We start from the raw sequence: 25,585 nt of genomic DNA, 5'->3' as shown, positions 1-25,585 counted from the left end.
TGTTAATGTTGAAAGCTGTTCTCTGAAAGAGTTGGTTGGTTATCTTGCTTCAGACTGTGGTGCTAGGAGTTGATTTACAACATCCTGTTGCCTTTCTGTGGAATTCGGCTCCTCATGTTTCAACCATGCTCTTGATCGAATCTTTAATTTGTCTGGTTCGGGTCTGATACGCTACAGTGCTTCTGATGTCTGTTGTGATAAACACTTTCCCACTCATATCTTTTACATTGACTTTCAAAACAGTCAACTGGCTTGAATCCATCAGGAACAGACACAAATACCACATGGAAATAGAGCAGAGCCAAGGACTCTTGATATACCAACATGGTTCAATGACAGAATGGTTCTGTCAAATGGTTCAACTAAAAATGACAGAAAGTGCAACGCGAAATATGGCTGAATAAGCCCCGCCTTCTGAATAAAAGTGCTAATCACACTATTTAATTGGTAAAACCATTGTGTCACTGCAGCAATCTTGACTGGCGCCAATGTCTGCATATGTGTATTGACCAGTCTAGCCTGAAAATACATTTTTTTTAAATGCTATTTGAGCATGAGAAACACCATGGGACAGTTCATGTCAGATTTTGTTTCTGATTTGAAACTGTAATTTTATTGTGAGTGTGCCAAGCAGGTTTTGCGACTGATTTCTCTATTCTTAGATAGGGAAAAGAAAGTTCACCCCCTTAAGGACTGTGCCATTTTTTTCTGTGACACAAAAGTTACAGAAACAGTACCAGTACCACTTGGTACAGTTACAGTACCAAGGGGCATTTTTCCCCACAATTTGCTTTATACATTTACAGCAAAATCAGAGTACAGGCACTTTTACCTTAAAATGAAAAAGAATATAATCAATAATTATGATTATTATGATGATTAATTATTATTACAAAATTATAATAGTCTATTTGAAAAATGGGCTTTTACCCCAAGGGGGCATTTTTTCCCCACTCTACCCTACTTGTATACCCATGACATTACTTTATATTTTTAAAGTTCCCTTATGAAAATGTACTTTTTTTTTTTTGTATAACCAAAGTTTTAATACAAATGCCATGGTTAAATTATGGTTAGTGTAGCAAAATCAAAGTTAATTTGTGGTTTCCATGGTTTTTGTTGTTGTTGTTGTTGTTGTTGGGTTTTACATTACATAATTTTCGTAAGGGTTCTCAATAATACATGTTGTGTTAAATGTCCTCTGACACAAATTAAACCATTTTTATTTGTTCAGCAAATGAGTCAAGTAAGCTGCAGATATCTTGTTCAGCAAATTATCAGTTTCTTTAGTCATTAATTTTCAGATCTCAATAAAGAAACAAACCAGTAAAAGCAGTAAATAAGCTTTTTTCCATGTTAATGCAATTAATTTCACAATGTTTGCTTATTTGCTGCATATACGTTGCTTTACCGCCAAAGTATTTATAGGCATCATATAGGTTAACACAGTGAACAAATGAGACTTAAATGAGTCTTAATTGAGACTTTAAGCTCAGAGAAAGTTTCATAACAAAATGAAGCATTTTAATAAAAAATGTCAGCTTTTGCATAATTAAAAAGGTAAATCATCTAGTTATTTCTAAAATGCGGTTTGGTTGTTATTTACAGTAAAATGTGAAAACCTTTCCATTTTACCTGTTTAAATTCAAATTTGATTTTATGTTGACACACAGAGCAAAACAAGATGGCCCGATCTAAATGTTCCCTCACAGTTAAATAGTAATGACTTTATGAATTTCTTCACTGATAAAATAGATAACATCAGAAATACAATAACAAATGTAGATTCTACAGCATCTAATACTTTAGTTTTATCTATCGCACCCAAAGATAAACTGCAGTGCTTTACAACTATAGGACAGGAAGAGCTAAATAAACTTATCACTGCATCTAAACCAACAACACCATAGATCACGACATACTCATAGATAGTTTACAAAACTATACAGGTATCCAAGGGCAGGCTTTAAGATTGTTTAGATCCTACCTGTCCGATCGCTACCACTTTGTTTATTTAAATGGGGAGTCATCTCATTTATCACCAGTAAAATATGGAGTGCCACAAGGATCTGTCCTAGGTCCTCTGCTATTTTCAATATACATGTTGCCCCTTGGTAATATCATTAGAAAATACGGGATTAGTTTCCAATGTTATGCTGATGATACTCAACTATATATCTCAACAAGACCAGGTGAAACTTCTAAATTATCTAAGCTAACAGAGTGTGTTAAAAATGTAAAAGATTGGATGACCAATAATTTTCTCCTATTAAATTCTGATAAGACAGAGATAATACTTATTGGACCAAAAAACATTACACAGTATCTTGTAGATTACAATTTGCAATTAGACGGATGTACTGTTACTTCCTCTACTGTCAAAAATCTGGGTGTTATATTAGACAGTAACTTGTCTTTTGAAAATCATATTTCCCATGTTACAAAAACAGCATTCTTCCATCTTAGAAACATTGCCATGCTATGAAACATGTTACCTGTTTCTGATGCAGAAAAGCTAGTTCATGCATTCATGACCTCTAGACTGGACTATTGTAATGCACTGCTAGGTTGTTGTCCTGCATCCTCAATAAACAAGCTACAGGTAGTCCAAAATGTAGCGGCTAGAGTCCTTACCAGGTCAAGAAAATATGATCATATTACCCCAATTTTTACAGTCTCTGCACTGGCTACCTATTAAGTTCTGTATCAGTTACAAAATATTATTACTTACTTATAAGGCCCTTAATGGTTTAGCTCCTGCGTACCTAACTAGTCTTCTAACACGCTACAACCCATCGCGCTCCCTAAGGTCACAAAGCGCTGGACTTTTGATAGTACCTAGGATAGCAAAGTCCACTAAAGGAGGTAGAGCTTTTTGGCTACCAAACTCTGGAATAGCCTTCCTGATAATGTTTGGGGTTCAGACATACTTCCTCTGTTTAAATCTAGATTAAAAACACACATCTTTGGCCAAGCATTCAAATAATGCATCTCATAATTTTGGACTGCAGTTATATCTGATCAAATGCGCATTATTATTCTTTAGCTTGGGTTAAACTAATTAATTTTACGTGGCTGGAACAGCAGCTACGCTAATTATGTCTCTATTTGTTTCTCTGTTTTGCCTGAGAAGAGATGATGCCAACCCCTCAGAGGACCTCAGATGATGCTAACCCAGAGACAACATACAGAACTACCACATTTTCCTATAAGTTTGATTGCATAGTTGCTGTTAATAGTGTTAATCGTCTGTTTGTTTATGTCTTTTATTGATTTTTCTGAACATTTCTGCCGTATGCACATAAACTGACAGTCATCACTGATAAGCTACTACTAATAAATATTGTAGAAACTTAATTTTCTGTAAAGTTGCTTTGCAATGATTTGTATCGTAAAAAGCGCTATACAAATAAACTTGAATTGAATTGAATTGAATGGCAATAAATGTGCTTAATGTTAGGATAAAGAGGCTTGCAGGTTACACCTGGCAAAAGGACACAGAGTCACTGTCCACCTTGAATGCTGCATAGAGAGGATCTTTAAAAGCCGAGAGGAAGGTGTACAAGTGTGTGAGTGTGTCAGAGACACTGTAGAAGGACAAAACGCCAGCCGTCGTGTCCACATACACACCCACTCTTTTAGAGGAGGATGAAGCCTTTATATTAATGTCTTCGTCAGCGTGAGAAACATGTGGAATATATGCAAAGGTAATTTTCCATGACACATTATTGTTTCCAAGCTGACTGGTGGCCTCTACTATACAAAGATCATCACTTTTCCTCAGGATGTTTTTGTAGGTCACCCCAACTGTCCCCTCTGGACCCGTCCATTCGGCCTCCCAGTAGCAGCGGCCGGACAGGCTCTCTCTAGACAGCACTTGTTGGACAGATTCAAATCTCTCTGGATGATCTGGATATGGCTGCTTCTGCATTACATATGCTGCTGTTCTGTCTCCATTGGAGAGACACAACTGAACATGAGCTGTGTTTGGATCCAGCGTGAGATCGCATGCATCTGTGAGACAGAAAACACATCCGTTAGTGCCTCAGAGGGAGACAGAGAGAGATAGAGAGTAAGAAACTTACACTTCCTTATCCCTGCTTTGATGAAGTGTTCACCCATAGGCTTAGTTCTGTAGAAATCAATGAAGAAGAAGAGAAAAGTAATAAAAGGTTATGATAATAACAAAAGGTCATGAGTTTGATTTACAGGGAACGAATGAACTACAATAAAAGAAGTAGCAGCACAAATGTATAATTGCTTCTTGTATGTCACATAAATAACTGACCTCATGACTGATGTTTTGTCAATTCAAAACAGCTCTACAGCTAGATTTTTATTTATTATTGAGCCATTCTTCTTTAACTTGTGGACCACAAAAATACTGACCAATTTAAATAGAAGACACTGAATCATAAGTGATTCTGTAAGTCATTGTCTGCCTACACAAGACCATTCAAAAAATGAATGCCACTTCATTGACCCACAAGACATACTTGAATATCTGCAGTTTATATTCTGGATCCTCCAGTTTGTGTTTGAGCAGCTGGACTCCTGATGGTCCTGGGTGATTGTAGCTCAGATCCAGCTCTCTTAGGTTTGAGGGGTTTGAACTCAGAGCTGAAGACATATATCCACAGCCTTCCTCCGTCACCATACAGCCAGACAACCTACAGATGAAAAAATAAAAAAATAAACAACAACTAATGAGAATCAATTTGTCAAAGAAATAAAGTAAAGATCCTAGTTTTACCTCAGTATCTCCAGCTGACAGTTTGGACTCTTCAGACCATCAGAGATCAGCTTCACTCCTGAATTTTGAAGGTCATTGTTACTTAGATCCAGCTCTGTCAGGGGCAAATCTGAGCTGAGGATCAAAGAAAGGTGCCCACAACTCTTCGAAGTTAGGTTACACCAGCTCAGCCTGCAGGAAAACATTTTATAACAGTCTTTTATCAATCATTTGCCTCACACACGGTGCTAAATGCCAAGCATCATCAATACTTTCCTCAGAACCTGAAGTTTTCTCTCTGTATTTTCCATCTCATTTAGGAGCTTATGGAGCCCAGAGTCCTGCAGGTCATTGCCGCTGAGGTCGAGCTCTCTTAGATGATGTGAGATATTCTTGAGAGCAGAGATCAGCTCTACACAGCTCTCCTGGCCAAAATGACAACAGGCCAACCTGAACAAGTACAGTATCAGCATTACATTTCAGACAGCATGTTCACACAGAAATGGAAACGCTAATGACCTAAGTGTCTCCAGATGACAGTGTGGGCTCTTCAGTCCAGCAGAAAGCATCTTCACCCCCGCCTCGATGCTGTAATTGTGACTCAGGTCCAGTTCACTCAGAGGACAGTCTTCTAGCTGAAGAGCCACAGCCACTGTTTCACAGCACTGTTGTGTCAATCCACAGTCTGAAAACCTGGAAAGATGGGAAGATTTTAGCTAGTCATGAAGAGTTCACCTCTACACAGTTTAAAAAAATAGATCCGATAAAAGAAATACTAATACTAATACTAATACTAATAATAATAATAATAATAATAATAATAATAATAATGTAATATACTGCACATAAATGTTGGAATCCAAATGTTGGATTACTCAAATTGAATTGGATAGAGTATGTTGAAAAATAAAACTGGATATGTTAAAAGAAGTTGTGGGTGAAATAATAATGATAAAAAAAAAAAATCAATATGTTGAAAAAATAAAACAGGATTTGGAGAAAAAATGAAAAACAGTAATTTGGGAAAATTTTTATAAAAATAAAAAGATAATATAAACACAATACGCTGTAAAAAAATACTTTTTTTGGGGGGGGGGTACGATTGAAAAAAAAAAACTCTGTGTTTTCGTACTTACAGGGCTTTTCTGCAGCATCTCACGGCTGGGACGAGTCTCCTACATCCTGCATATGTTTTGTTGAACATCTTCGGGTCAAAGTCATCCAGCACCTCACCTGACATCAGAAGCACATAGACCAGCGCTGAGCAGTTGGAGTTGGACACTGCGTTCGGCTGGCCGTTCTCTGACCTCAGATATTTCATGATTTGTTGGTACAGGGTTCTGTCCTGCAGCTCCAGGATGCAGAAGAAGTGGTTGATGGATTTATTTGGGCACTTGTCATTGTTTTGCAGTTGCTTGATGTACTGGATGGTTTTATTGATGCAGTTTTTACTGTTCAGCGTTTCGTCCAGCAAGCCGATGAGGAGTTTCTGATTGGACTCAAGAGAAATACCCAGCAAGAACCGCAAAAAGAGATCAAAATGCCCTCGGTCACTCTCTTTCGCTTTATCGATCGCCTTCCTCAGCAGAACATACAGCAGTTCTTTCTTATTAGGACGTGAATTCTCCAGGAAGAAAATCAGCTCTTCCATGTCCTGCTTCAAATAGCAGAGGAACACGTGCAATGCGGCCAGAAACTCCTGCACACTCAAATGTATGAAGTAATACACCTTCATCTCGTGCAAAACAGAGTCCTTCTTGAAGATTTCAGTGCACAATCCTGTGGAATCCTCACTTTCATTGATGCCGCACGCTTTCAGATCCTTCTCATAGAACATGATATTATCCTCCTTCAACTGTTCGAATGCCAGTTTAGCCAACTTGAAGATCATGTCTTTGTTGGAACTCAAAAGCTTTGTGCGATCTCTTTCCTGTTTCTTCTCATACTTCTGGTTCTTCATGTTCATCTGTATCAGAAGGAAGTGGATGTACATTTCGGTGAGGGTCGAAGGAATGTCCTGTCCATCGTTTTTGACAAGAATATCCTGAAGAACGGTAGCCGTAATCCAGCAGAAGACGGGAATGTGGCACATGATATAGAGACTACGAGACATCCTGATGTGTGAGATTATTTTGGAGGCCTGAGCTTCATCTACGATCCGTTTTCTAAAATATTCCTCTTTCTGCTGGTCGGTGAATCCACGCACCTCTGTAAACAATCCTACATACTCAGGAGGGATCAGATTGGCCGCTGCTGGTCGTGACGTCACCCAGATGAAAGCAGACGGAAGCAGTTTGCCTATAACTAGGCTTGTAAATAAAACATCAACAGATGAACGCGCATTGACACATTTTACTAATTTACAATCAAAATCCAATTCCAGGCGACTCTCGTCAAGTCCATCAAAGATAAATGCCAGTTTGCATTTTTTATAAAACTTGGTGTTTTCTACGTCATTCAAATCAGGATAAAATTCCAACAGAAGCTCGTGGAGACTGATCTCTTTATCATCTTTAATCAAGTTCAACTCTCTGAATGGCAGCAGAAACACACAGTCCACATCCCGATTGGCTTTTCCTTCGGCCCAATCCAGAATGAACTTGTGCACGGAGAATGTCTTTCCAATGCCAGCGATGCCTTTGGTCAACACAATGTTTCCCTCCTCTTTTTGCTTCAGTAAACTGAATATGTCATTGCAGTCGATCGGTGTGTCCTCAAATTTGGGAGTTTTCAAGGCTCGGTCAAACTTCAGAACTTCATGTTCATCATAGACTTCTGTAATATCCCCTTCAGTGATGAAGAGTTCAGTGTACACTTTGCTGAGGTGTGTTTTGTTCTCCTTTTTGCCCTCAAACACACGTCCCGTTTTGGCCTTAATGTGGTCTTTGTGACTTTCCAGGATTTTTTGTAATATGTCATCCTCTTGAATAAAAAAAACAAGAACTGTTGTGACTTCTGCCTAAAATGTTGGGAATCATAACTTGTAGACATTTAAAAATGGATCTAAATACAATGCAGTACAGTTATAAGCTGAATGAAGAAGTGGCTATTGTTTTTGTACCTTGTTTCTGTGACATCTGTCTTTCAGGTGGATTTTGGGGCCCTTTTGAGTAAGCATCAGAAAAAAAGCCCGTAAAAATACACATATACAGTATTAAACAAATTGTTTAGCTACTGAAGTGGTAGCAAAGCATATTCATTCAAACCTTGTGAACTATTTAGAGGTTGTAGGTTATTTAAAAAATTATTTGATATTTGATTGAGAAATATGGTATCTGGTATTACATCCCAAAGTAAGTGACCCTTGGAGAATTTGGGAAAAAAAAAATATATACAAAACAATTTGTTGAAAATAATTTAAATTAAACCAAGTGTTGAAAAACTGTATATAGGGGGAAAATAAATCCTGTGACTGACAAAATCTATAAGGGAATAATAATAATAATAATAAAAAAGCCTGGACTGGCTGATAAAAAGCAAATTTGGCAACTCTGATGTTAACCACAGTTAACTACAGTGGTATGAGCTTACCGACAGCACCAGTGGCTGGGTTGAAGCTGATGATTACTGGGCCTTGAATGACATTTCCAGTGAGTACAGGAGCGTTTACAGTTGCACCTGCTTTAGCATTCAAATCAACACTGACTGATGTTTGAGAGGGGCGGATCGTCTGTATTGACCCATCCTTTCCATCTGCCTTCTCCACTTCATCAGCCGTGACTGCACTTTTTAGTCTCTTTGGTTTGTTTTTATCCAACTCATCCACTACTTCCAAAAGATGCTCTGGAACAGATGCCATCTTGTCTACCTTGGTCTTGTATCCACCTTATTTTTCAATGGGGGTAGTAAGCTGTTTTCTGGTAATGTGCAAGACCTTCGGATCATAAGCCGCTGCAAAATAATGAGTAGAATGATGAATTGACCTATCGGTAAGCCCCTCCCCTTAAACGCAGATGAGCCAACATCAGATGCATGGGGAGTGAAACTTTTGACATCTTTGGGTTTCAGCGCCATAGAGAAGCATGGGAAGATCTGAAGCTTGCATCGGTTTTATGATGTTTATGCTACAAAAATGGAAAAACGATGTAACTGAGGTACTTGTAACACTCATTCCAGGTATTCTGAGATGATGGGAAATGGGATTTATTTTACTCCATTTCCTAAACCCAACCAAAACAGGGTAAAATGTCCTTAAGCACTTAACCCCAATCCCAATGAAGACAAAAACGTTTAATTTTCTAGATGTCACACTCTCATTAAGTTACAGTTTTCATCTGCTCAAGCAGTATGTTAATGTCATCTTGTGATTCAGCAAGGTATCTCTGGCTAAAACTATTTAACATTAAAGTTAATGAGTCCATGCTAACATACAGACCTAAAGAGCTACGTCATGTCCAGTGTAGGTAAAAACACATAAATGAAGGTCTACATTTCAGTGCCTCTCCATATTAAACTGGCTATTAGCTTGCTGTCAATTGCAATAGTCATTCTGTGGATTTGGCAACATTTCAACTTGGAATATACATTTTTTTCAACTCCCTCCAAAAAAATCACTTTAGCTATGATTTGGAAAGCTCTTAAAATCATAAATGATCCAGAACACCCACTCCATCAGTATTTCAACCCCCTTCCATCTGGCCGTAGGTATAGTTTACCTATGTGCAGGAAGACTAACTATAGTAAGAGTTTTGTTCATACAGCTATATGTGGTTTAGTTACTGTTGCCCTGAATGTCAGTGGAGACCAGGACAACTAGATGAGCCCCAAAGACAGATCCCCAGTGAAGACCTTGTCTCCTAGATGGCCATCGGGACAAGCCTACAGGAACCAGATGAGTCCTCTGCACAACTGACTTTGTTGCAGCATGGATCAACCTGCTGGTTCGTCTGACCGGAGGAGAACTGGCCCCCTGACTGAGCCTGGTTTCTCCCAAGGTTTTTTCTCCATTCTGTCACCGATGGAGTTTGGTTCCTTGCTGCTGTCACCTCTGGCTTACTTAATTGGGGACACTTAATTTCCAGCGATATTGTCACTTGATTGCACAGATACTATTTAAACTGAACTGAGCTGGATGATGACATCACTGAATTCAATGATGAATTGCCTTTAACTGAAATTGAGTGTTTACTATTGTCCTGTTGCATTGACACACTTTTTTTCCCATTTAATACTGTAAAGCTGCTTTGAAACAATCTGCATTGTTAAATGTGCTATATAAATAAAGTTGACTTGACTTGACATAAAAAATCATCTATCATATTATGCTCTTGGATTTGTTGTTTATTTTATTTTATTATTATTCATTTTATTAATTTTTTTGACATGATTGTTTTTCATTGTACTGCAACAAGTTTATATGTAATGTGCTGCTGTGTTTGTGTTATATATGCAATATTATTTATTTGTCCTCGGAGAGGAAATTCATTTTCACAGAGGTTGCGTATATGTTTCTCTCTCCTATTGTCCCCTTGTTTCTGGGTCAACATATTTGCATGGCCAACATGGTCTTTCTGCTCTAAATGTTGGTGCAGTTTCTGATGATTGATGCTTGTCAAAGTTTAAGTTGAAATATTACATCAAACATATATGAGTTGTTCTGGTTTTGGTAAGTATATATTTATGGAAACCATGACTATTTTATATATTATATTATAGAAATTATAAATAATAATAAAGGAAGTAAATAACAACCCTCTCACAAGTATATAACCCTGTAACAATGAGAAATACATATGTGTTGAGTGTAACGGGTTTTGTGGTTTTTCACTCAAAATGGCCACTGCTCCTCATGTAGTGTAGAAGAGTAGACCATATATGGCAGCAATAAAATAAGTGCATTGTATATATTTATGTCTTAAATAAAATGTTAAAAAATAATAATTTTCCATCTTAATTTTCTGTGACGGGGTTGAGTTGTTAAGCTTGACCATACCCTCCCTGACTATAACATGCCTCAAAAATATGAATAAAAAGTATGATAATACTAACCATTTTCTGTACCACTATTAAAGAGAGCTGAATTATATAATTTCTGGTAAGTGATGTCACATATGAGCAGAGTTTAAATTATTATGTGCATAGAATGGTTAGTGTGACGGGATCGAGTTCAGACTAAGGGACATAACTTTAAAGTCTGTTTATATATACATATATGTAATGTCTTGGGTTTTTTTTAATTTTTTTTTAGAAAATAATTTTTCACAGGAAAGGGACACAAATAAATACTTACATTATTGCCAAAAATCACAGACACTAAACTACAAATTCAGTTAAGTGCCTCAGGCATTACTTTTTGTCAAAATATATATATATATATTCATTATAATAGGCATACCAAAATACTGTGAAAAGCTTCTAACAATTCATTTTGGTAAAGACCACTTTAAAACTCCAGAATCCCAGGAACAACCCAGTAAATGCATAGTAAAACTGTTTGCACTACAAACCAAAATGTGTTCATTTAAGATAATACATTAAAATAACATGGCAAGAAGCATTAGTTTGCAAAGCATTAAAACAAACTGTTTTGTTCAGATAAAAATAGCTGGAAGAGACCAGAAGAATGCAAGACACATTAAATGTAGGAGAATGTTCCCACAGTTACAGGAAAGGGTGAATAAGATCAGATGAGAAACGATATTTAACAAGTTGGGTTTGACTTAAAACTAATTTGATATTTTTATATCTAATAATATCATGTAGTATGCACTTTTTATAATCCCAAACACAACCAGACTTGATTTACTTTGTATAAACATAAAGCAACATACAAAAATAAACAATGAGATAGAAGCAGTTTTGCTAATGTTATTACATAGCCTACATTGTAGCTACTCATCAACCTTCGGCTTATACAAACATATAGTCATGCAGACGAAAGTCCAAAGTCTTATCTTTATGCCCATTCACACCAAGAACGATCAAATACTGTATAATCACTAACGTCGACACCAACGGACGACGTTCATTCTTGGCAAGCTTTCGTTAAGTTCTTTGAACAACTGCAGAGCGCTTTGACGAGTTTTGATGTGTTTCTTTTCTTTTTTTTTTTTTTTTTTGGAGGTAATTAACTGGTAAACAAATCGTTCTAAAAGTGATTCGTTATAGATCTTCTACACCGTGTCGTTATCTGAGGTGTGTGTAATTTTTTTGAGTTAGAGTTTTTCTTTTTGTTGTGTAGGCCTGTTCGTGAATGGTAAATTCACGGAAAAAGGGCCTTGGGTTATTCACAAACAAGTTATCAATTATTTAAATTATTCATATTTACAGTGTATTAAAGTTATTTATTGCGTTTAGTAATTTTAAACGTGTGGCATAACGCTAGCCGGATGCAAACACACACACACACACACACACACACACACACACACACACACAACACACACACACACACACACACACACACACACACACATATACATATATATATATATATATATAGAAGCATTTAGGCCTATTGGTTCAAACATTTATTGATTAAAGTTACAAACAAGTTAGGAAACAATAAACACGCGGTACCTGTCTCGCAGTTCTCTGGTGCTTCCTTTAAACAGTGTCCTCCCACAAGCCCCTTTCTAACTGCGCTTTCACTTTCGATTTCGATATTATCCCATAATATTGTGTGGGTGTGCATCGAAAATAGTCGAATTTTAAGTATAATAAACTGTGCATATACATTGAGCAGGACACACACACACACACACACACACACACACACACACACACACACACATATATATATATTCATTAGCAGTTTTTTTTAACGGAGATTTAATGCTGAGACTGCAGAGCAATATTGGGATCTACTGAATTAAGGCTATTCATCAGCAAATACTCAACAATAAATATTACCTTATCTTGCTATGCCTTCTTTCTAGAGGCTGGTGAAATGGGGACCTTATATAATAGTGATGTGTGAGATTACTGACTACAGCAATATCTTAATCAGTCTAAATTTAACATATGTATTCAAACAGTATTCACATACTTAGATGAAAATTGAGATTATATATATATATATATATATATATATAGTTTGCATTTCAATGATTATGCAATATCTATCTATCTATCTATCTATCTATCTATCTATATATATATATATATATATATATATATATATATATATATATACACACACACACAACCACAACACTGCTTCTCTGCACTCTAAAGGACTTGTGGGTATGAATAATAAATAAAAGACAATCAGTAATAACCAAGCATAACGTCAAACAATCTTATGTCTCAAATACTGACCAAAATAATGTTAAGGCCACATGTTTAAAATCACAAAGTAAGTGAGAAGCATTCTCAGTTTGGTGTGATTCAGGATTAGCCATGGTCTCCATGAGTGCCCTCAGTCTTTTATGGTCTAACAGTTGCAACAGTTGCGTAGTCGCATGTTTCCTGCCCATCAGAAGCCCTGTCTGAATGATGTGCTGCTGTAAATTTGATGCTGGAGTAGAGAATGTCAGAGGGGCTGCTGGGTAATTGTGCTAAAGCATAAACAGAGGCGTCATGTTTAGCAAATGCTGGAAGGACCAGACTATAGTCAGGATGATCAAGAGTGCTAATGATGTCTCCATAATCATAGACTGTATGTGTGGCCTGAAGGGAAGAAGAAAAAGAAATGGTTTAAGAGTGGAAAAGATGATTAGAATCCACTAATCAATCCAGACTGAACTCAGAAAGACACATGATGAAGCTCACTTCTTTAGTTTCTCCCGTATCTCCACCGGGCAGATTGTTAGTCGGGCCATGAACGACATCTTTGGGCTCCGTTCCTGTTTAGTGACACCAGATTTTTGGATTTGTGACCAAATTTATTAAAGACCTTTCTTTTGACACAGTAAGCAAGCTTGTGAGACTGAAAATGCTGAGATTCTATATCAAGAAAATTGATGTGAGAAAGACAGTTACCTTTTTCCTTTTGGCTCCATCTTAAATAAATGAACAATGAGAATCCTAACCCTGTCAGTATCCCTATGACCACCACCATGATGATTGGTCCAAAACCTTGAAAAACAGATAAAAACATTAATAAATGTCTCTAAAGGTCCTATTTGTAATGAAACTTGAGAAACAGATGTCTCTGCACATGTAATCAGACACTTTGAGCAACAGAACTGATCGCACCTGGTTGTGGTTTTGGGGACACTGCATTAGCAGTCGATGAGAAAAACATTAACACTGATGTTGATGGTGATGAAGATATGATGGTTCTGTCAGATGCAGTATCTGCTGAGGCTGTTGTTGTTGTTGGTTTAGGTGACATCCTCTCTGATGTAACTGAACCACAAATAATCACTGGGTTTAATGCATGACAGTCCATGCAGTTATTTCCAGATATGATGACTGCAGAAACTATTTAAGATACATTTTATATATTAAGCATGCCTTTCAGAATAAATATACAGAGTTTCATTTCTATGATCCTACTGTGGCAAAAGGTCACGTGACGTTGTACTTCCCCCGACACAGCTGTTAGTGACGCTTGACTAATGTGGAGGGTGTGGTGAAAATTCAGCGGCTTATGTGTGACCAGTGATACGTGTTTAGTATTTTCACTACTTCTATACTCAGAACATATGATTTAGTTTTCTGTGTCACTAAACATAATATAAAATGGCTGATGATGTCTTACCTGCAGAAACTTTCAGATCAGTGACTGAAATCCACTTGTTCTTGTGCCCATGTCCTCTCTGTATGGCTCCACACCAGTATATCCCAGAATCCTCTTCTGTCAGATCAGTGATGGTCACAGTAAAAACTCCTGCAGACTCATTATCTCTCAGAGAGAAGCGGCCATGACTGTTGATCTCTGATGAAACTTTGGTTGCTGATTTCTCACAGAGGGGCGTGCTGCTTGATTTGCAGATGAATTTGACATCATTCTTCAGTTTATTTTCATAATGGCAGGTGATATTCAGATGCTCTCCAGTCACACCAGACACTTGGGACACTAAATCAGAGCATAAAAAAATAATAATAATAAAGTACGTACAAAGCCAATTTTGGTGGTTTAATCAGAAACGAGTTGGATTAATGTCAGCTCTTTCTGCTTTACATTCATTGACACTGTTTTCACTGCCTTCTGCTTACAAACACTGATAATGTCATGAATGTGAAACGAAAAAAGACCCTGACCTTTAGAATCACTAAATGTCAAGAGATACCGCAAACTTAAAAGGCTGCCAAATGTAACTGATTTTAATGAATATAAGGCTGAAGGCTAAAACATATATATTTGAAAAACAAATAAATCTGAGAGTATGAGTTGTGTAGTTATTCTTTCTGTTTTTGAATAAACTTTTTCTTCTCAAAAAAAAAAATGATTGTCATGTGGCAGGAAGTGATGTGGGTCAGTATTTTTGTTGTGTGTGGTGTGAACACTCGCTCATCACCATCTGCAGAGGATACTGTGGTTTCTGTTATCTCGCCTCTCTACATCTTTCAGCACGATGCAGTACTTTCACACACGCAAACAAACCTCTGACATATTACTTTAGAGTATTTATACAGTATATTCTGACTTACCATGTTTAATTTCCAGGTAAATCTCTCTCTTATAATCATGATTAAACAATCCCGTATTTACACCACACCAGTATTTTCCTTTATCCTCTGTTCTCAGATCAGTGATGGTGACGGTGAAGATGTGGGCTGTTTTATTGTCAGTCAGAGAGAATCTCTCATCTTTTGCTGCTGATTCAGATTCAACAGGCTTGTCTTTAAACACTATTAGACATTCTCCTCTGCAGAAATACTTCTTATGTTCTTCATATTTAGGCTCATATGGACACCGTATCTCAACTTTCCCTCCTTCATGTGCAGTCAAAGTCAAGAATTCACTCGTCTCACATGCCAAGACTATAAAAACATGAAGAGAGAGAAACAGCTCAGTGCAAACATGGACCTGATTGAGAACAGACAGACTGTTAGAGAGACACAGAATAACTCTCACCTGACATGAGGAGCAGCAGCTGAAATATGAGGAGTTTATCATCACAGATCTGCATCGTTCTGCTTGATCTGTGTGGAGCTGCTGGTCTCTTAATGAAGAGCTCTCTCTCTCTCTGTCTGTGCGCGCGCATGTGCGAGTGTAGTGGGGCGAATGAGCGTGCGTGAAAATTGAGCATTTTGAAAGTGTTTTCTTATTTTTTTCTTATTCTTATTAAGGAAATGTTTGTGCCCGTTACTCATTTAACGGCTCCGGCAACTAAAGTCACTATTTCCAATGTACCGCCTTTTGTCTCGAATGACGCGATTGTTAAAGAATTAACCCGATACGGTAAAATCGCAAGTCCTGTCAGAAACATACCATTGGGATGTAAAAACACTTATCTCAAACACGTTTTGTCATTCAGGAGACAAGTGTTAATGTTTCTGACTTCATCGGAGCGCACATTAGAGATCTCGTTCCGTGTAAGTCATGGAGATGGATCATATATGCTGTATGCAAGTAGTGCTTTGATTGTGGAAATATAGGCCATAAACGCTTCTCCTGTCCTAATAAAAAAGCGGATGTTGAGCAGCAGCTGCCTGTTAATGCTACTGAAAATGGATCAGCTCATCACAATGATACCGAGGATAATACAGCAGCAGCACAGGATAAACAAGAAACCAAACAACAGGCCGTTAGAGGAGGTCTACGGGCACAATGAGGTGAGTGAAAGCGATGCTGGTGTGGATGTGGAGAGTAGTGACCAGGCTGGATGCAGTTCTGCGCTTGTTATAAATGAAAATTATGATGTTGAGGAAGCAAAAGAAAATGAGTTTGTATCTCAGACTGTAATACAAATAGCTGAGCAATGCTCGGTGGATGATATGGATGGGTTATCTCAGTACACAGATGATAGTATTAAAGATGATGGACATTGGTCTGAAGGGTCAGAAATGTCAAAAGTAGAGACAGAAGGATTGTACACTGTGGCACAAATTAATACTATTATGGATGAGACAAAAGGTAGAAGCACGGAAGTGAGTGATTTTTTCCCAGATCTGGATAAGTTTATCTCTTCTGTAATGTGGGCAAGGAAAAGTTGCAGTAATGATGAGCTATCACAACAGAAATGTTTTAGGTAAAAAAAAAAAAAACATATAACTGATATTCAAAAAAAGTCTAAGACAGGGAAAGGGAAACCAAAAAGAGGAAAATATAACTAATTACTATGGCTAATACACATCTCTTTCTGATTGTTCTTTTTCTAATCTTTTTCCTTCTTATGGAAACCTTACGCGTGGGATCCCTAAATGTTAATGGGATGAGGGATAAGAGTAAAGCTGATACTGTGATAGAATTCATCAAGTTAAAGAAATTAGATGTTATTTTCTTACAAGAAACTCATAGTGATGCAAACAATTGTTGACTGGCGATTGTGGTGGAGGAATGAATGTGTGCTCACACATGGTACTAACCTGTGCAGGAACTGCTATTCTCTTTTCTCCCTCTATAAAAGCCAAAGTTTTGAAAAAAAGTGAAATTGAACCAGGAAGATGTTTAGCAGTTAAGGTTGATTTAAATGGTCTTGTCTTTACGTTTGTGAGTGTATATGCACCTAATATAGGAGCTGAGAGAATATTTTTTTTTTAACAAATTGAAAGTGTTTTTAGGACAACAGCAAGGTAATGGTTTTACTATCTTAGCTGGGGACTGGAACTGTACACTTAATGCCTTGCTTGATAGAAATGGAGAAGAACTACATTTTCAGTCACCAACAGTACTTGAAAATGTTATTAAAACCTTTAATCTTACTGATATATGGAGAGAAAATAATCCCTCTGTTAAACAATATACATGGGTAAAAGTTAGTGATGGGAGGATTTCAGCAGCATGACTAGATAGACTGTACTTATCAAATAGTATGAAAAGTAGAATTATTCATACAGCTATTGTCCCCACATCCTTCACTGATCACAAATTAATCACTATTGACTGTAACTTGAATTCTAAGAAAAACAGAAGTGTTTACTGGCATTTTAATGTCAAATTGTTACAAGACAAGAGTTTTCAACCTGTGAATCTTTTAAACATTTTTGGGAGACCTGGAAAAAAGAGAAAATAAGATTTGATAATGTTATTCTTTGGTGGGAAGTTGGTAAAGCTCATATAAGGGAATTTTGTCAGCAGTATACATCTCACTCTAATTTTTGTTTGAAACGGTCTCTGGAATGGCTTGAAAGAGAAATCCTTGCCATTGAAAAAAATATGATAGGAGATCTTTCTTCCAATGTATATGAGTGGTCTGAGAAGAAATTAAAATTGAGCTCTATATTAAATGAAAAGGTTAAAGGAGCTCTTGTGAGAAACCGCTTCTTATCAATAAAGGAAATGGACAGTCCCACCTCTTTTTTTTTTTTACAATCTGGAACGCAAGAGTGTGCAAGTTAACCAAATGTATAACCTGAAGAATGACAATGGACAATGTACATCTGAACCTGTGGAAATGCGCAGACTAGCAGTGAATTTTTATTCACATTTATACTCACCTGAGGACATAGATATTCCGACACAAAATGGATTCCTACAAGATCTTCCTTGTTTAAATGAAGAAGATAAGCAAGCATTGGAATCTGGATTAACTTTTGTGGAATTAAGTGATGCCGTAACGGGTCTTTCGTCGGGTCGTACCCCAGGCATAGATGGACTTCCTGGTGAATTTTACTAGCATTTCTGGACAACATTTGGATCTGATTTATTTGAGGTGCTCAAGGAATGTAATCGTACTAGTTTTCTACCTAAGAGCTGCCAACGGGCTGTCTTAACATTGCTTCCAACAAAAGGTGATCTTACCCTGTTAAAGAACTGGAGACCTTTGGCAATTCTCTGCTCTGAATATAAACTTTTATCAAAGTGCCTTGCCAACAGATTGAACAAAATATTGTTCAAAATTATACACAAAGATCAATCTTACTGTATATTGCTGACAACTTGTATCTAGTACGTGATGTTATTGATTATGCAATGTGTAATAATATTGATGTAGGAATACTGTCCCTCAATCAGGAGAAAGCTTTTGATCATGTTGATCATCAATATCTTTTTAAAGTATTAGAAGCTTTTGGGTTTGGAGAGAAATTTAGAAAAATTATAAAATTGTTGTACAATAATGCAACATGTATGGTAAAGATAGCAGGAGGCCTAAGTGTCCCTGTTAAGGTACAGAGGGGTATCAGACAAGGACCCCCTCTTTTTTGTCAGCTTTATGGTCAGGTTTTAGGATTTGTTATATGTAATCTTATATGTAGTTTAATGGGTTTGAAGGTACAAGGTGCTATTTTTAATGATTATGTAAAAGTTTCAGCTTATGCTGATGACATTACTGTTGTTTTAAGGAATGTTAAAGATGTTCAGGTTTTAAAAGATATTTTATTAATTTATGGTAAAGCCTCATCTGCAAAAGTAAACTGGGCAAAAAAGTGATGCAATGTGGTGTGGTTTAGACCACAACACTCCAGCTCTCCCAGGTAATTTAAAATGGGGAAAATCTGGGTTAAAATATTTGGGGGTGTTTTTAGGAAGGGAGGATTATAAGAGACATAATTGGGAGGGCCTGGTGGAGAAGGTGTGTGCTCGGTTGTCTTGGCTGCTACCCCAGTTATCTTATAGGGGAAGAGCCCTGGTCTGCAACAACCTTGTAGCCTCAAGGCTATAGCACAAAATGAACATTCTGGAACCTCCTGAAGATTTGGTTGCAAAAATCCAAAAACGCTTAACAGACTTTTTTTGGTCCGGTAACCATTGGACAAAAGCATCAACTTTGTTTCTGAGGTTCAGGTTCAGGAGGGATGTCTTTTTTTGTGGGATGACTGAAACTGTTTTTCATTTATTTCTTCAATGTGGGAGGCTTGTGCCTTTATTTTCTCAATTAGAAGAATGGTGTACAGTTTTGGGATAAGTGTTTCCACCCACGTTATTTATCTATGGACCAAAGTATAGCAGAAACAGAAAGCAGATCCATGTTTTGCTTAATTTTTTGTTTGGGCAAGCAAAAATTGGAATATGGATTTCACGTAAAAGCAAAATAAATAATGTTGGGTCAACTGATGCAATGTTAATTTTAAAAGGGTTAATTAAAACTAGATTAAAGGTGGAATATGCATACTATAACTTGGTTAAATACCTGGAGACTTTCAATCACATTTGGGGAGTAAACCAGTGCATATGTGAATCTGATTTTGATGGTGATTTGCAAATTTATATTTAATTGTGCTATTGTCTTGCCTTGTTTTCTGTGCTATTTATTATTGTATGTTTGTGTTTTAAATTACTTTTTAAATCTATGTAAAGTCTCTCTCTCTCTCTCTCTCTCTCTCTCTCTCTCTCTCTCTCTCATTTGCTCCTCCTATGAAATACAGTGTCTGCAGCAGGAGCTCCCTCTATTGCTATCTTAATAAATTAAATTATACATTTACATATAATTGGAGCGCGGAGGGGGAAGTGTTGACGCTCCACTCCGCTCATATACTCAGATTCAGATCCTCTGTACAGTGTGTAACCTGCATGTGTGACCACTTGGTGTCAGTATGATCCAGTTATTACTTTGACATTGTATACTACTAAAGTGCATAGTTATTTATTTATTCATTTAATTGATCATGCAAATATGACTTCTGCATTAAAAGTTACCTTTATGATTATTGTTTAATTAAATTTGCATGTCATCTCTTCACGTGGAATTTATTGGAAAAAGCAAGACAATGTTATTCCATAGTGTACATATGCATGTACCTTTACTTATAGGCCTACAAACATGCTTGTATAGGGTGTGCACTCAAAAATATAGGTGCTTCAAAAGGTTCTCCAAGCGATGCCTTAGAAGAACCATTTTTGGTTCCACAAAGAACCATTCAGTCATTTACATAATTATTGGAATTTATAACAATTATTTAAAGATCCATCTCTTTCTCAACTCTTTATAAATTGAAGAACCTTCTTTCGCCACAAAGAAGCTTTTGTGAAACAGAAAGGTTCTTTATGGAACCATTAAGACAAAAAGGTTCTTCTGTGGCATCATGAGTGTAGGGGTGAGTCTATTTTAAAACCATCATTTTCATTTATGGAAAAAATGAGATTAAAAGACCAAACTCTGTGCAAAAGAAACGTGGATGAACATCAACTCAGTATTGCCTCAAACAGCAGTCATCAGGGTCCAATCTCCAATGGCTGTAGATGAGGCGATAATTGGCATATATCTTTCTAAAAACAATGGCATACTTTCACACAGCAGTCATCGAAATGTTTGGAAATTTTAAATGTTCAGCGCTAAGAGTCGATGATGTCTGTGAATCCATGAAGCAGTGTTTGTGGTTTTTATCTGATCTTATATCAATTTTATACATGCATATACATTTGAATGGCACATTTGTATAATGAAAAGTAAGATTAGCAGTTAATAGTCTCTGACTGTCTGTTTAGCCAAGCCCCAGCAAACCAATAAAAGTGCACATATTATTAATCTCACATTTAACAGTATTACATGATTTGTTAATTACATTTAATAGATTTCACTTGGTTTTAAAGGTGTTTTTTATGTCAGTTTTCATTGCATTTACACCATTTTGATCAGCAGGCATCACTTCAAAACATTGAATCATTTTGCATAGCAATTACTTCAACTGATTCAAAATCTCAAAAAAGTTCATTTCTCCAATCACTATGGTTACATTCACAAACAATTGAGTTATTTACGGAACTGATAACCTGACAGTAGGTATTTGCTTTCTTCACTTATTGATTTCTTCTCAATGTACTTGGTTTGGTTCATTGTTCTACAAGACTCGAAGTCCTAAAAGTCCATCAGATTCAGATATATAGGCAAACAGTTCAACTGTTAATCAACCTGGTGTCCACGAACCTTCACAGTCTTTACTTTCACAGCCCATACTTTGAAATATGACGGTGGAATAGTCAAGAGTATTATAAGAGTCATGTTCATCAAATAGAGGAAGGCCCAAACTGTAGCCATGGTTATCTGTGCAAACAATCTCTTCATAATTACAGACAATATGAGTGGCCTGAAATAAGAGAAGAAAGACAATCACCAGAGTAAAAACACACTTGAGATAAGCAACAATATGGTCAGCAGTAGGGATCGACCGATATGCATTTTTCAGGGCCGATGCCGATACCGATTATTACAGATCAAGGAGACCGATAACCGATATTTTGAACCGATATGTGTCTAGTGTAAAAATGAAAATTAATGTCAAAATTAAGAATAAAAAGGCCTCTGACAAAGACTCTCTTTAAATTATTTTAACACATCTTTAATTCTGAGAACTGTTCATAATAACAACATTAATATTAATAATAACAACAAACATAAAAAGTGCTGGGAGCATCCATCAGCAGCATTCTGTAAACTAAGTAAAACTTGCATCCATCAGCAGCATCCTATAAACAAAGTAAAACTTAAAGCAAATTTAAACAGCAACAAATAATGGAAAATAAATGTAATCTCTCTCTCTCTCTCTCTCTCTCTCTCTCTCTCTATATATATATATATATATGTGTGTGTGTGTGTGTGTGTGTGTGTTATATTTAGCCTTTTATTTGCAACCCAGAATTGCATTAAAATCACACACAACCCATATTGTAATAGTGTTTTTTTTTTATTTTTGATGTGTAAAATGTTTGTTTGACTGTTTATCACGGCGATACAAACTAGGAAGTATACAGGACAGCGTCATCCAGAAATGTGCAATGTGAGATTATTGACAATTTACGTTATTAGCATAGGGTTATTTAGTCAAATGAGAGAGCGCGGCCGCGGAGATAACTAAATCAGGAATAGGGAGCTCGCGTCGCGTCAGGGCGTCAGAGCTCGCGCTTGATGCCCTTTCAGCTCTTCAAAATTGCATAATGGTAATTCTGAATCTGTATGATAAATTATTTTGCAAACATGTTAGAATAAAGCATATTTCTCCAAATATGCTCGATTTTTTTGACTAAGAGCCCTAACGGAATGGACGCTGTTCAGTGAAGCTATGTGAACAACAAAAAAAAAAAAAAAAAAAAAAACCGCAGCAGACGTGAGTGAATTCATTCGTGTTGATAATCTATTCACAATATAACGTTAAGTTGTCCGAATGGTGAGAGAAGTAGGTTTTAGTTTCACTATCTCAGCACTGATGTGATGATCCGTTAAAGCATATCACTGCAATGACGGACATTGACCGGGAATTCACAGTATAATAACTGAACGGGGCTTGTCATCATAAATCGATTATATTTAGGTGTTTTGCAACTTCAATGTAGTGATTTATTGCAACTTCAGGAACGTTTACTGCATTCTTACCTTCGAGAGATAACTTATTGATGTGTGATGATGATCACTGAAGCAAGCAGCTCCTGACTGTGCTTTCGGTGTGAGAGCGGAACATTTTCCAGCCGCATTGATTGGCCAGGCTCGTGACTCCCAACAAATCAGACGGACGATGGGCGGGGCTTAGTCTAGGCCACAGAGCGGTGCACTCTGACTGAGGTGGCTGTTTCAGTGCCAGATCGCGCATTTCAAAATAAAATGGTTTTATCGGCAAATCGGTTTTGAAAATGGCCGATGCCGATAACAATAAAAATGCTTAATATCGGCGCCGATAATCGGCCACGCCGATAATCGGTCGACCCCTAGTCAGCAGTGGTAAAGATGATAAGAATCCACAAATAATTGATTAGAGAGAGCGCTAGAGATTGAGATCTACCTCAAACGGACACATGATGAAACTCACTTCTTTAGTGGACAGATTTTCAGCCAAGACAAGAACATCTCCTTTCAGCCGCACTGCTGTTTTGTGATACCAGATTGAGATTAAATGTATTATAGGCCTTTAATTTGACAAGATGTCCAGTTATGAAAATGCCATAGTGTGGCAAATGAAAACTGATAGTCTATCCTTCAATATGTTATATGATGTGTGTGTCTGAGAGAGTGAAAGACCGTGTTACCTTCTTTCTTTCGTCTGAATCTGTAGTAAATTAACAATAGGAATCCAAACACCATCAATATGCCCATAACTGACAGTATAACGATTGAGGTGAAATCTTGAAAAATTGACAAAAACATCTAATAAATGTCTCTAAATGTCCTATTTTTAATGAAATTTGAGAAACAGATGTCTCTGCACATGTAATCAGACACTTTGAGCAACAGAACGTATCACACCTGGTTGTGGTTTTGGTGACACTGCATTAGCAGTCGATGAGAAAAACATTAACACTGCAGGTGATGGTGATGATGATGAAGATGATGATGATGATGTGATGGTTTTGTCAGATGCAGTATCTGCTGTCGCTGGTTGGCTGGTGTGATATCAAGCCATTGTTGTTGTTGGTTTAGGTGACATCCTCTCTGTTTTTGCAGATATTGTTGGAATAAAAAATACTTCAGACCTTAAAACCAATGCTTTTGTATATTTCAATAGAAATAAATATATGCAGTTTTATTTTACAGTGGCACAAGCTCATTTGATTTATATTTCTTATCTGAAATTAAATTGTTTTGTATTTTTTTATAGAGGCATAAGTGATGTCTGGGGTGTGGTGGAAATATAGTGGTCTATGTGTGACCAGCAGTGTTTGTTAAAACAAATTGTCATTTACCTGATTTAACAACGAGATTCTGCTTTAAATAAAACATAAAACTTTTACTACCTGTACTTTTCAAATGCTAAATGTCGACAGATAAAGTGACTCACTTACATGTAGCTGGATTTAACTCTGACATTTCTTTATAGGCTACATGTGGCAGGAAGTGATGTGGGTCAGTATTTTTGTTGTGTGTGGTGTGAACACTCGCTCATCACCATCTGCAGAGGATACTGTGGTTTCTGTTATCTCGCCTCTCTACATCTTTGAGCACATACAATACTGACACACATGCAAACAGAATAAACAAAAATTATATTTCTTTTGTGTATATATTAGTTGTATTATGTTTTACACCATATACTGTATTTATGCACACATACAATATATTCTGACTTACCATGTTTAATTTCCAGGTAAATCTCTCTGTTATAATCATGATTAAACAATCCCGTATTTACACCACACCAGTACTGGCCTTGATCCTCTGTTCTCAGATCAGTTGTGACGGTGAAGATGTGGGCTGTTTTATTGTCAGTCAGAGAGAATCTCTCGTCTTTTGCTGCTGATTCAGATTCAACAGGCTTGTCTTTAATCACTATTGGACATTCTCCTCTGCAGAGATACTTCTTATGTTCTTCATATTTAGGCTCATATGGACACCGTATCTCAACTTTCCCTCCTTCATGTGCAGTGAAAGTCAAGATCTCACTCGTCTCACATGCCAAGACTATGAGAACATGAAGAGAGAGAAACAGCTCAGTGCAAACATGGACCTGATTGAGAACAGACAGACTGTTAGATAGACACAGAATAACTCTCACCTGACATGAGGAGCAGCAGCTGAAATATGAGGAGTTTATTATCACAGATCTGCATCGTTCTGCTTGATCTGTGTGGAGCTGCTGGTCTCAAGCTCTCTCTCTCTCTCTCTCTCTCTCTCTCTCTCCCCTTCTCTGTGTCTCTCTCTCTCTCTCTCTCTCTCTCTCTCTCACCGTCTGTTTGTCTGTCTCTCTCTCTCACCGTCTGTCTGTCTGTCTCTCTCTCTCTCTCTCTCTCTCTCTCTCTGTCTGTCTGTCTGTCTGTCTGTCTCTCTCTCTCTCTCTCTCTCTCAATTTCAATTCACTTTCAATTTAGGTGAGCTTTATTGGTATGACAAAAACTACATTTGTATTGCCGAAGCAGCTGCAGCTGGGCTGCTTACAAATAGTGCACATGTATTAACAGAAAGAAAAAGAATAATAGTAATAATAAAAATATATAAA

At 37.0% G+C, this 25,585-nt stretch overlaps 2 protein-coding genes across 4 annotated transcripts; both read right to left on the bottom strand.

Annotated features, from left to right (window-relative positions):
- Window positions 1-3,309: 3,309 nt before the first annotated feature.
- On the bottom strand, window positions 3,310-12,723 carry LOC109053867 (NACHT, LRR and PYD domains-containing protein 12-like). Of its 2 annotated transcripts, XM_042717212.1 has the most exons (10): window positions 12,251-12,722; window positions 8,264-8,623; window positions 7,794-7,835; window positions 5,869-7,654; window positions 5,252-5,425; window positions 5,009-5,182; window positions 4,754-4,924; window positions 4,497-4,670; window positions 4,086-4,132; window positions 3,310-4,014 (listed from the first exon to the last, which is right to left on the bottom strand). In XM_042717212.1, the coding sequence occupies exons 2-10, from the start codon at window positions 8,529-8,531 to the stop codon at window positions 3,479-3,481; spliced, it is 3,372 nt and encodes a 1,123-aa protein (XP_042573146.1). In that variant the 5' UTR covers window positions 8,532-8,623; window positions 12,251-12,722; the 3' UTR covers window positions 3,310-3,478. The 2 variants fall into 2 exon arrangements, with proteins under 2 accessions (XP_042573146.1, XP_042573147.1); XM_042717213.1 differs by lacking the exon at window positions 8,264-8,623 and having other exon boundaries at window positions 12,251-12,723.
- A 148-nt stretch (window positions 12,724-12,871) lies between these two features.
- On the bottom strand, window positions 12,872-25,231 carry LOC109075271 (polymeric immunoglobulin receptor-like). Of its 2 annotated transcripts, none has more exons than XM_042717224.1 (7): window positions 25,145-25,231; window positions 24,721-25,050; window positions 14,379-14,696; window positions 13,871-14,023; window positions 13,655-13,750; window positions 13,445-13,518; window positions 12,872-13,342 (listed from the first exon to the last, which is right to left on the bottom strand). In XM_042717224.1, exons 1-7 carry the CDS (start codon window positions 25,197-25,199, stop codon window positions 13,100-13,102), a joined length of 1,269 nt encoding a protein of 422 aa, XP_042573158.1. In that variant the 5' UTR covers window positions 25,200-25,231; the 3' UTR covers window positions 12,872-13,099. The 2 variants fall into 2 exon arrangements, with proteins under 2 accessions (XP_042573158.1, XP_042573157.1); XM_042717223.1 differs by lacking the exons at window positions 24,721-25,050; window positions 25,145-25,231 and adding exons at window positions 15,272-15,604; window positions 15,699-15,810.
- Window positions 25,232-25,585: the final 354 nt, after the last annotated feature.

Source organism: Cyprinus carpio, chromosome B1, assembly GCF_018340385.1.
Source record: "Cyprinus carpio isolate SPL01 chromosome B1, ASM1834038v1, whole genome shotgun sequence".
Classification (NCBI taxonomy): Eukaryota; Metazoa; Chordata; class Actinopteri; order Cypriniformes; family Cyprinidae; genus Cyprinus; species Cyprinus carpio.
Note: the sequence above shows the minus strand (reverse complement) of the source record. Positions and strands in the feature narration are given on the sequence as shown.

What these genes read in the sequence shown, in the direction of transcription:
- LOC109053867 (XM_042717212.1), bottom strand. Translation starts at nt 8,531, where the DNA reads ATGGCATCTGTTCCAGAGCATCTTTTGGAAGTAGTGGATGAGTTGGAT. An exon ending in CCCAGCCACTGGTGCTGTCG is followed by an intron (nt 7,836 to 8,263) that starts GTAAGCTCATAC and finishes CTTACTCAAAAG; the next exon opens with GGCCCCAAAATCCACCTGAA. An exon ending in TGTCAGCTGGAGATACTGAG is followed by an intron (nt 4,671 to 4,753) that starts GTAAAACTAGGA and finishes TTTCATCTGTAG; the next exon opens with GTTGTCTGGCTGTATGGTGA.
- LOC109075271 (XM_042717223.1), bottom strand. Translation starts at nt 15,753, where the DNA reads ATGCAGATCTGTGATGATAAACTCCTCATATTTCAGCTGCTGCTCCTC. An exon ending in TGATCTGAAAGTTTCTGCAG is followed by an intron (nt 14,024 to 14,378) that starts GTAAGACATCAT and finishes TTTGTGGTTCAG; the next exon opens with TTACATCAGAGAGGATGTCA. An exon ending in GTCCCCAAAACCACAACCAG is followed by an intron (nt 13,751 to 13,870) that starts GTGCGATCAGTT and finishes CTGTTTTTCAAG; the next exon opens with GTTTTGGACCAATCATCATG.